Source organism: Danio rerio, chromosome 20 (genome assembly GCF_052040795.2).
Source record: "Danio rerio strain M-AB ecotype USA chromosome 20, GRCz13ab, whole genome shotgun sequence".
Lineage (NCBI taxonomy): Eukaryota > Metazoa > Chordata > Actinopteri > Cypriniformes > Danionidae > Danio > Danio rerio.
The window spans coordinates 2244325-2256437 of record NC_141040.1 but is presented as its reverse complement, the minus strand read 5'-3'; the positions used below and the strand labels follow the sequence as shown (position 1 = coordinate 2256437).

Here is a 12113-nt window from a genome sequence, read left to right as displayed (position 1 = left end):
GTGTTTTTTTTTTATTTGTCCTGTTTTCTGGTACCAAGTTTGTGAAACTCGATTATGTTGCTTAGGCTTATGTTGTCTATGCTGTCTGCATTTTATGAATCTCAAATATGTTACTTAGGGTACATGTTACTGTACATTTCTGACAACAAATCCACTGGAGGGCGCTGTCTACATTTTGCGAATCTCAAATGTTACCTAGGATAGATTTTACTCTACGCTCAGACGACAAATCCCCTAGAGGGCGCTGTCTACAGTTTCGGGAATCTCAAATACGTTATTTAGGGAGTGTTTTATTGTAAGTTTCAGATGACAAATCCACTAGAGGGCGCTGTCTACTGTTTCGCAAATCTCAAACACATTACTTAGGAAGCATTTAATTGTTGATTATAGACAACGAATCCACTAGAGGGCGCTGTCTACAGTTTCGCGAATCTCAAATACGTTATTTAGGGAGTGTTTTATTGTAAGTTTCAGATAACAAATCCACTAGAGGGCGCTGTCGACAGTTTTACAAATCTCAAATATGTTACTTAGTATGCGCTTTATTGTACGTTTTAGATGACAAAATGACTGTAGGTCACTGTCTACAGTTTCGTGAATCTCAAATACATTACTTAGGGAGCGTTTTATTGTATGTTATAGATGACTAATCCACTAGAGGGTGCTGTCTACATTTTGTGAATTTCAAATATGCTACATAGGGAATATTTTACTCTACGTTTCAGACTACAAATCCACTAGAGGGCGCTGTTTACATTTTGTAAATTTTTTATATGTTACTTAGGGTACATTTTATTGTATGATACAGTTGACACAGTTTCACAAATCTTAAAAACCTTACCTAGGGTGCATTTTATTGTACGTTTTTAGATGACATCCACTAAAGGGCACTGCCTACATTTTCTTAATCTTACAAACGTTACTTACGGTACATTTTATTGTTTTCTTCAATTCTAGAGGGCACTGTCTACATTTTAGACAGTGATAATCCAAAATAAACACAAAAACAGATGGATTAAAACAAAGATACCGACTAGCCATTCTCTATTCTGTGTGCTGTGCTTTCAGCAGTGACTATATCGCTTAACGCAAGAATGATCTAACATTTGACGCACATTTGACTAGTTAAAGTGGTATTTTGCATACGAGTTTGATCCGTGTGGATGTTCTTGGCCTCTGGGATATTTCTCCCAAGCAGAAACATCAGATTACAGACATCCAGTGGCTTTCCTCAGGCTGACAGCTGAGCAGAAGCTGAAGATCAATGACCCTTGCTAAAGCTAAGCTGTGATATGATGGACACAACTCTTTCTCCCCTTAAAATGCTTCACTGAGAGAAAAGAATCTGTAACATTTGTTTCTCTGTGCCACAAAAGTATGTTTAAGGGTGCTTTCACACCAGCGAATCAATGCATTTGTTTCGAAACCCGGATTAAAATTGTTACATTGTTGCTCTTTTTTGTTGGTGCGGTTCGCTTTCATACGGCAACGTTTCTAAACGGACCCAAAGAGCTAAAACAAGCCTCGTGTGAGTAAACTCTCCTTACATTGGTCAGAGTTTCATGATTTATTTTGCAGAGTCCCGCTCAGCTGCCATGCGTCCTTATTTTAATTGATGGCGATGAGCAATTAGACATTATAAGTGGAAAGCTGTGCTTTAATTTTGAATGGTGACACCCACAATTGTCGTCACCAGATATAAATCAGAGGTAAGACTCTCTCATCCATAGCCCCTGGCTAGACTGCAGTTTGGGTAATGTTCCTAACGGATAAACAGCTCTCGGTAATAGTTTAGCATGCTTTCACTTTCATATTTAACATGAAACACACATTTACAGGTAGGTATGACCTCTCGCCCTACTCATAATTCTCGCTTCATATAGCCATATATGCCTATTACAAATCCATAATACACTGTGATATAGCCGGACTCGGATCGTTTTGCTTTCTCACTACCATCGATCCTCTCCAGAGTTCGTATCAATCGAGCGAAGACCACCTCATTCAGACGATCTCAGACCGATTGATTTGGTGCGGTTGCTGGTTTCACATATGCCAAATAAACTGCGCTAACTGGGCAAACGACACAGATTACGAAACAAAAGTCTAGGTGTAAAAGCATAGATCAAAACTCTGAAATGCTACAGTTATTTGATCCAAAAATACGGTAAAAATGATAATATTTATGGTGGCTTGAGAAAGCTGACATACTGGCTGTTTCTCAATACGTGTTCTTGTGTTCTCGTGAAACGTCATCAACCGTCGCCGAAGCACTGTTCCAATTCAAAGTTCACATCTTGCCAAGTACAGATAAAATTCCCGGATGTGTACTTGCTCCGTCCCAAATATGCATCGAGAGGTGACTTGTGCAAACTTGCGAAGCACAGGTATCCCAGAATGCACTGCATCGTAACCAGCAAAAGCTAATGGCGGAGGAGAAAACCCGCACGGTTTTAAAAATACTTTCAGGCGAGAATGTAGTTTTAAACTTGAATCGGGAACTTATTCACAAAGATAGCGCGTCTTTGACGATGTGCCTCAGCTTATTGCTCAACTCTGACTCCCAGCCTGCCAGCGGAAGCTCCGTCATCACCTCCCCCGCCAAGAGCAGCTTTACTTCGGCCAGTCCATCACGGATGTACCGCTGGATCTCATCTCTCCATTGTAGTTAAAACATGATAATTAACACATCTTGTGCAAAACGGACAGCCTTTGGTCTTTTAAATCTACTAATTCTCCTCAGGTGTATTGTTGTGTTACCTTTTATAATGGTCTTTAATTATGTTACCGTGTTGTGCGCTGTTTGTCTTTGTTTACCAAATTGCTTAACGTTATCTTTACTTTTTATTGTGTACGTCTTGTACTTTATACTTGTATAATGTCCATTGTAGTTTATTAAATCTGATAATAAAAGGCACGAGTCTGTTTATAATAACCCATTTCACATCACATTTAAGGTTATTGATGTTTATATTTTCTTAAATAAAAAATTTTGATTTATAATATCAATATATTTATTGTCAACATATAGAGACAAAGATGAACCCATGGTGAGGTAAGTGACGTTGTAAAGTACATTGCCGTTTCATTTGAAGAAGTACCCGACTTGTGTCCTTGCGTCCTCGGGAGTTTGTTCTTCCAAGTCTGATTTCGGCATGTCTGAACTTCCAAGGACGAAAGTCCGAAATTTGCGTACTTTGTATTGAGAAAACGTAATTGTTATCCTACATAAACTTCTTCTTCTTCTTCTGAGACTAATGTCTAAAAGTATCTCCTCCTAAACTGTTCAAGCTACAAACACCAAACTAACTCCAAACTTGTCTGACTCAGGTTGCTATATCTTTTCCAATTGATCCAACTTACGGTTTTCTGAAAACTAACCCGGAAAATTCGGAAAAGTCCCATTGACTTAACATTGGACCAAACTTTGTGACCTCATAACTTTGCGCCAGACTATCATACAGACTTAATGTTGGGCTCATTTATCTCAGACTACCAATCTGCCAATCACTGATGACCTTTCAATTTACTTGTCTTTTCACAAGACACTTTTCTTTTATTATTTCAGCAAACATGATTGTCAAACAATTATTTGTTGTACTCTCTGAAGTTTACCCAACTATGATGCCTTTCGCTACTGACAAACCTGGAAAAGGGTCTATTGTTATACCTGCCTCATAGGCGTCAGAATTATATCTATATGAAGCTTAAACTCTCTACTTTTAAACAAACCAACTACACTGGAAATCCAATGCTCTCTGGATTTGTAATCTGTATGAAATAAAACCCAGTCCGTCCCACCTGACCTTATGAATTCTCGCCATTCAAACACACATCACATAACAAAAAACCACTTAAACACCAACAAACTTGCAAACAAAGTCAGGTATTACTTCAGATGAGCAGCGTGATCATATGAAGCATCATTCAGAGAATGATAATGAGTAACAAGTAAACAGAAACGGCCATAAATGAGGTTGGTGTCGTGATCTCGTTCCCTTCGAGTGCGATTTAGCTTGGGAAAACTAAAAAAAATTTAAATTTTGTGTGATTTGAATGTTTAGAAACAAAAATCAAGAGACTTAATTTGCTTAAATTAATTGCTGATTCTAAATATGTAAAGTAATCGTAAGCTTGGATTACATTTGTGGGGAATTTGACACTTCCCCATTCAGACAGAATGATCAGGAGGGGTTTCAAAGACGGCCACCGGTTGAAATGACTTGCCTAATAAGGACTTTTATCATATATATGTCATTGTATTATGTCCTTGTAAACCAGCAGTACACACACACAAACACACACTGACCTGTGGTGTCCAGAGTATCGGGCTCCTTTAATGTGGCCCACTCCTCGACAGCCTGCTGTGGGACATCCTGCCTGCTCAGATGCCTCAAACATGTCCTGTGGAGCTACACACACAAACACAGATCTGTTTGTTATGCTGATTGATGATGGATCATTATTTCTCCAATATTTTGACATTTCATTTCGCTTAAAGTTATATAAAACATTCAGGCAGACACTTTGCATGCACTAATTGTGTGGTTTGTGTATATCGGACTGAAAGCGCTGCCCAACATAACTAACAGTCATGCCCAAAATAATTGATAGCCCCACCCTAAATGATTGATAGTCCCGCCCTAAATCACTGACAGCCCCGCCCTAAATCAGTGACAGTCCAACCCTAAAGGCTCATTATCTGCCTATTAATAAGATATTGGCTGATAGCTCTGCCCTAAAGGACTGACATTTCTGCCCAAAATGACTGATAGCCCCCCCCCCCCCCCAAATCACTGACAACCCCACCCTAAAGGACTGATAGTCCTGCCCAAAATAACTGATTGCTCCACCCTAAAGGACTGACAGTCCTGCCCAAAATAACTGATTGCCCCGCCCTCAATGACAGACAGTCCTGCCCTAAATGACCGATAGCCCCTCCCTAAATCACTGACAACCCCACCCTAAAGGACTGACAGTCCTGCCCAAAATAACTGATTGCCCCGCCCTCAATGACAGACAGTCCTGCCCTAAATGACCGATAGCCCCTCCCTAAATCACTGACAACCCCACCCTAAAGGACTGACAGTCCTGCCCAAAATAACTGATTGCCCTGCCCTGCCCTCAATGACTGACAGTCCTGCCCAAAATGACTGACAGCCCCGCCCGAAATGACTGATAGCTCCACCCTAAATGACTGATAGCTCCACCCTAAAGGTATTTATTGTGACCAGAGGTGCAGAAAAGTCGTTTGATGGACAGGGTTTGATTTTTGATTAGATATAATGAGCACAAATGAATTCGAACAAAATAATGAAGAGCAACGATACTTACTTAAAAATGAGAAGAGTAAATTTTGATGTCATGGCAACTTTAAGTACCAATTCTGACTATTAACTAGGCTCATTACCTGCATTTTAATAAGATATTAGCCGTTTTTTAACTTCTACCTTAATAACCAGTAATAAGCGGCAGATTATGAGTTTATTAAGGTAAAAGTCATAGTTAATGGTTTATTACTAGCGTGACTATAATAAATGTGGCCATGTTTATGTCAATTATAGGGTTGTAGTGTAATTTCTGCAATAATGACATTAGTCATATTTCCATAGTAGCATGTGAGCACAAATGAGTTGTGAGTGAAGAGTGTAAGACAAAAGTCATAAAGAGAATTAATGCATTATTTATAGATGTATATATAGACTCAGAAACAGACTGATATGCAGAGAATATATAGACTCAGAGTATACAATCTCTCTCTCTCTCTCTGTAAGTCGGTCACATCCTGATGCCAGTTGCTGATTTCTAAACATGCTCCGATCCGTTTCCATGGACACCGCGGAGGAGAAGCAGCACCAGAGGAAGATTATCAGCAAGACTGGCTGAAGAAAAGCTCATTGTTCAACAGCGTTTCCCAGCATCCTCTGCAGTTAACAGAGGATATCGATGAGAGTCAGACCGTTCACACGTCATTTATTCCCACATAACTGCTTCTCTCCGTCCAGCTTTAATCCTTCAGGAAACCACCAGGAACATAGCTGTCATTCAGAAGCTGACTCCATAAACCAAGCTTTAACACAACATTAAGAGAGTCAAAGAGACAGTGAGGACTGCAAAGACACAATTTGAAGTCAATATACTGCACAAAACAGCTAATTGTTGATTTGAAATGGATGCAGATACAAGTAATCACAGCGCTTCCCTTTTTCCACGTTTTATGTTACATCCTTATTTCAAAATGGATTAAATTTATTTATTTCCTCAACATTCTACACACAATCCTACATAATGACAATGTGGAAAAAGAGTTTTATAAATTTATTAAAAATAAAAAAGCTTAAAAATATGAACATGGTGGCCATTTTGAAGTCGGCCATCTTGGATCCAACTTTTGTTTTTTTTCAATAGGAAGAGGGTCATGTGACACGTCAAACTTATTGGGAATTTCACAAGAAAATCAATGGTGTGCTTGGTTTTAACGTAACTTTATTATTTCATGAGTTATTTACAAGGTTTTGACCACTTATAAAATGTGTTCAATGTGCTGCCCATTGTGTTGGATTGTCAATGCAACCCTCTTCTCCCTCTCTTCACACACTGATAGCAACAGCGCAGGAGAAATACCAGCACAGGGTTCCAGTATCCGCAGTTTCAGGTGTTGCACATCTTGTATCTTCACACCTTAGACTATTGCCTTTAGATGACCCCAAAGATAAAAGTCTAAGGGGGTCATATCGGGAGACCTTGGGGGCTATTCAACTGGCCCACGATGACCAATCCACTTTTCAGGAAACATCTAGGAATGCTCGGACCTGACACCTATAATGTGGTGGTGCACCATCTTGCTTGAAAAACTCAGGGAACGTGCCGGCTTCAGTGCATAAAGAGGGAAACACATCATCATGTAGCACTGACAAATATCCAGTGGCCTTGAGGTTTTCACTGATGAAGAACGGCCCCTCTATCTTTGTTGTCTATGGTGTGAAGATACAAGATGTGCAGCACCTGAAACTTTGGATACTGGAAGTTTGTGCTGGCATTTTGCTGTGGTGTTCCTATTAGTCTGTCAAGAGTGGGAGAAGAGGGTTGCATTGACAATCCAACACAATGGGCAGCACATTGAACACATTCTATAAGTGGTCAGAAACTTGTAAATAACTCATGAAAGAATAAAGTTACTTTAAATACAAGCACACCATTGATTTTCTGGTGAAATTTCTAATAAGTTTGACGTGTCACATGACCCTCTTCCTATTGAAAAATCAAAAGTTGGATTCAAGATGGCCGACTTCAAAATGGCCACCATGGTCACCTCCCATCTTGAAAAGTTTGCTCCCTCACATATACTAATGTGCCACAAACAGGACGCTAATATCACCAACTATTCCCATTTTATTAAGGTGTCTCCATATAAATGGCCCACCCTGTACATCAGTATTCACAGTCTATGGCGTGAATCGCTTCTTACCCTGCTATTTATTTGTTTATATTATTTTTTGGTTTCCCTTTTTGTCTTACCCGATTTCTGGAACCACTCTGTGCTAAATTTGAACCCTGTCATCGTGGTCAACTCTTCTCTGTGTCTTAAGTCCACCAGCGTACATGGAAAACTAACTAGACAATCTGGTAACAGCGGGAAAGTCGTTCATATCAAGGTAAGCACGAAAAGGAATGGCGTCATACTGCCCAGTAGAGTTCGTTTAAAAGATGAAATGCAGCCATACGTACTTCCGGCTACATAATTCGCGATCTCCAGAAACGTATATAGGGGTACGTTTTCAGAATGAGCCTGTGTTGTCTAAAGCGCACTGCACAGTTTCCTTTAGGATATGTCTGAATCCACTTTTGCTATTTTAAGGATGAGAAAAACTGTCGGTGCACCAAGAGCATGGTCTGAAATGTTTTTTAATGAGTTATGGATGTGCTTTTGGCGTAATTAAACCAATCAGAGTCTCATCTCCCAATGCCTTTAAGAGTTGTGGTTGATGGTGGATTCGCTATTTACATGGTGACCTTTGTCTGATGTGCTTATGCGTGAAGTTAATGACCTTCAATAGAACCAACCAGATTCACCAAACCCCCCTGAGGTGAAGGAGGAGGTAGAGGTTTTTATATTCATTTACATATTTTACATCTAAGTTTTAATATTTAAAGACATTTCTGTGCTGCTGCACATCCCTGTGTGTGTAATAAGCAACGTGGGTTATTTTGAAGCCACTTTTCACTAATGTGCCATTGACTTTAGAGCAGTTTCAGATGGTCAATGGCACCGTCTATTTCCATTTTCTCAAAATGGTAACATGTCAATGTACCTTAACACATCTGCTTTTCAAACCAGCACACCCATGGGTGCACAAATGAGTGCAATGTGAAAATAGTAAGTGTTTATCAGGGCCCTCAGAGTTTCCATAAGAATGCATTGTGATGGAATGATCATATATGATGGCAAAATAATGTTGCTGCTATTCATTTGCGGCAGTCTTTCTATCGGGAGTGTTTAACTCCTCTCTTCCGGGTGAAAGATGTCCATACTCACTGATTGGAGGCTGCAGAGGATGTCCAGTTTTGGCGCACCAGCCAGCTGGATGAACATCTGGACTGTCTGCATCGATCCAGTAATCATATTCATCTGTCCAGCCATCAAAATGGATCTGAAAGAGAGAATTACAGTTTGTTCAGCAGCATGATAGATTTACAACACATATATCACATAATCAAACCAAACACTTAAGACAAACATTAAACAACATAAATAGTATTAAAAACAGCAACTACTTCTTCCCATTAAAAATCAGCAAATCAAGCCCACAAAGAACACATGAACATTTAAATCTGTTCAGTGTTTCCTCTAGGATTTTTTCCAGCTGTGGCGGCAGACTCTATTGGCCATTTTACACATATCTACCACTACATGTGGGGTTATTTCATTGACAAATGTCATGGGCGCAGTATTAAGTCGAGATCGCAATCATGTAATAGCCTACGAGCATGTCAATCTCTGCTTGAGCGCCGATTTCCTGTTCGTGCACAAAACTTCTTGCGCGCCCTCAAAAATACGCTGCTCATGTGCAGATTTTCTTGTGCGCCCTCAAATAAACGCGACTGAAGTGGGATTTAGTGCATTTATGTACAGAGTATGTCTCCAGCATTTATTAGATTTGCTAGGAATATTTATGAATGTCTCTGATAGACTTGCGGAGCGGACCGCGGCATTAATGCGTCCTGAAGTAAAGTGAAGCGGCTGTAAACTCCAGCAAGATAAAGTCATTATATGCAGAGCCACAGACCTTTATCTATAAATAAAGTATAATTATGGAAACTGTGTTCATCATAACTGAAAGCTACGCCGTGTTTGCTGGCCTCACGCATCACGCACCTGTCAGTCATTCAGTCAGCACGTCACCTTAAAGCGTTAAACAGAACGCACAGCACTACTACGCTCACAGAAAAGTTTGCGCTGTTATTATTCACTCTAAATGACTAAATGTAAATGTAATACGTTTTCCATGCGATTTTAACTCGCTATTTAAAACACGACCGAATATTTTGAATAAAAAGCTGTAATGTAGTCGTGGCGGGATGAATTTTGGTGTGGCGCCCGGCCACAAAAGAATGAATGTAGGGGAAACCATGCTGTTGGTCCTTGCCAAAGGGACTCTATGCCGAGATCCTGAGGGAAGGATTTGAAATGAATCAAAAAGAGGATGGGATATATCAGATGTAACCTGATGGGCTTTCATAGGAATACTGCAGGTGTTGAAAACCGTAGCCAGTGAGTTCTTCTGTTTTACTTTAAAAGAAGCAAACCAACAAATCAATGAAAAGGTGAAAATGGATTCTATATAGGTCTTAAAAATGCCACCATTATGCTGCGTTCACACCAGACGCGGAACGCGCGTCAAGCACGAGTGATTTACATGTTAAGTCAATAAAAATGCGCGAATAGACATCCTGCGGCGCGATACGCGCAAATGGTGCGGCGCGAATGACGAGAATTGCGCGGTGCGCATGGCACGATACGCGCGAATGGCGTGGCGCGAATTCAGCATTTTGCACGTTTGACGCGCAAATCACTCGAGTTTGAAAATCTGAACTTCAGCGTACATTCGCGCCGCGTTAACCAATCAGTAGCTTGCTCTTGTGGGGGCGTGATTGTAACGTATCGCCTGTTGTCGGTGTCCCAGGGGAAATCCCCGACAAGAAGTTCATCAAACTGGGCTGGGCTCAGTCAGAAGCACCGCTGAAAACCAGCCAGGTTCAGTTTCTGGAGGAGTCTATGAGCTTAAAGAGCTGGATGCACCTCTGAAAGGATGTAGTGAACTCAGACACGGCCCTAATCGTATCGACGCTGTTAATCATCCTTCATAAAGCACATAAACACTGTTATTTTCTTTATAAAATCCATGTTAGCCCTTTAGCTATGAAGCTAGAGTCACGGGGCAGACAGAAGCCCTGCCCATCACGCAAATCCGCGTCTGTTCTGAAGTGAATTTGACACGCGAATGAAGCGGGGTTTGACACACGAATGAAGCGAGTAACCTCAAATGTTCACTCGGCTATTTACGTTCCGCGTCTGGTGTAAACACAGCATAAGAGTCCTAACAATCTTAAACTTCGTTAATTTTTGGCAGACAATAAAGTCTTTGTTGGCCTGTCCTTCGTAGTCTTCAGTATTTTCATTCAAATGTAATTTATTATCGATGATAGTACCTAGGTAACTTTTAACTAATTCGATCAGGTGGTTATCAACCATAGAACCTAGAACTATCTCGTGCTTCCGCCGCAGGTCAATGCACAATCCCTTTGTTTACCTTAGCTGCATTCCAAATGGCTCACTATACACTATGCACTGTGTACTTATGCACTTACACACACTACAGCACAGTATATGTATGTAGTGTCGTCCTAAATTAAAGTGCAAATTCAAACCGTTTCCCAGATGACGTTTGACGGTTGCCATATTAGTGAAATAAATGACTAAATAATAAGTACCAAATAATCCCTGCTGTGAGTATAGCCACATTCACCATCGGGAGGCGCTATAATCACTCTCGTAGGAGAATACTGCTTTCACAATCCAAATAAAATAATCCAGCATCATTGCCCGAAAGCTCCGCACCTTCCGCTATGCGAGCAAAGCAGCAGCCGTTGAGTGCGTGAAGTGTCCAATATTCCACACTTCATTTTACCGTCTGAATGAGTGCATCATTCAGGTAATTAAAGTGCGCTTATTATTTTTAGAGTTTTCAGTGTGAACGCGCTACTTACACTATTTATACAACAAAACGGCGCAGAAGAGTGCATAAGAATGCGATTTGGGACGCACCTCATGTGTCCAGACGTAGACCAGCTTCTTAACACCAATTTGTTAAAATACAAGTCTCGATACCAAATGTTGCTATTTAACTGAGTCAAAGCAAAAACGTAAAAAAAAAAATGTTTGTAGTACAGTGTCAGGATGCTAGTTTGGTCTCCATGTTGAACTAGCCTGAGCTATCAACATTATTTTAAGGAACTGTTCCTAAGGGGTCATGGTGTCTTTCTCTGGTGTCACTGCATGAAAGTGATGTTAAATCCCAGCGCAGCTGGTTCTGTGGTGGTAAATAAACATCATACTCTTATATAAGCTACAAAATCACCAGAGGCACTTCAGATGAAAGCAGGAACAGCTTTGGCTAGTAGCTTTTCAAGCTCCCATGAGAAGATTATCATCATATTGCAATGCACATCTCCAGAGACATTAATGTTTGAACTGGAATCTTAGAGAAACGTTGGCGGCATTCAGATGGCTGGCAGGCCAATATGGTCATATTGTGTTTGACGCTCAGAAATGCTGCTATCAGAACAATGAGAAGAAAAGAGCAGCGATATTGCTTAAATGGGGGCCTGTCTCCAGGACACTGGGAGTTTTGGGAAAATCAGCCGGACAGCAGCAGGAACCGGGATGGCTGAAGAGGTTGTTAGTGTTTTCGCAGAACAGCCAACAGTCACTAACCCAAGCTCATCAGAAACATGTGCCTAGGGCAACATTTTAGGGAACCATGACATCCGTGGATGGGGTGACATCTGCTTGCAGCTTTATATCTTTACATATTCACTGGTGGGCAACATGT

The 12113-nt window shown here is 40.6% G+C and overlaps 2 protein-coding genes across 8 annotated transcripts in view; one reads left to right on the top strand and one right to left on the bottom strand.

The window, feature by feature from the left end:
• ppil4 (peptidylprolyl isomerase (cyclophilin)-like 4) overlaps nt 1-12113 on the top strand; it is an 892903-nt gene that overhangs the window by 799500 nt on the left and 81290 nt on the right. The window lies entirely within an intron of this gene.
• l3mbtl3 (L3MBTL histone methyl-lysine binding protein 3) overlaps nt 1-12113 on the bottom strand; it is a 78627-nt gene that overhangs the window by 29925 nt on the left and 36589 nt on the right. For 5 of the 7 annotated variants that reach the window (NM_001442524.1, NM_001442523.1, NM_001442526.1 and 2 more), the window contains 2 exon segments: nt 4310-4412; nt 8537-8651. In NM_001442524.1, coding sequence (NP_001429453.1) covers nt 4310-4412; nt 8537-8651 — 218 coding nt within the window. 7 annotated transcript variants of the gene reach the window in all.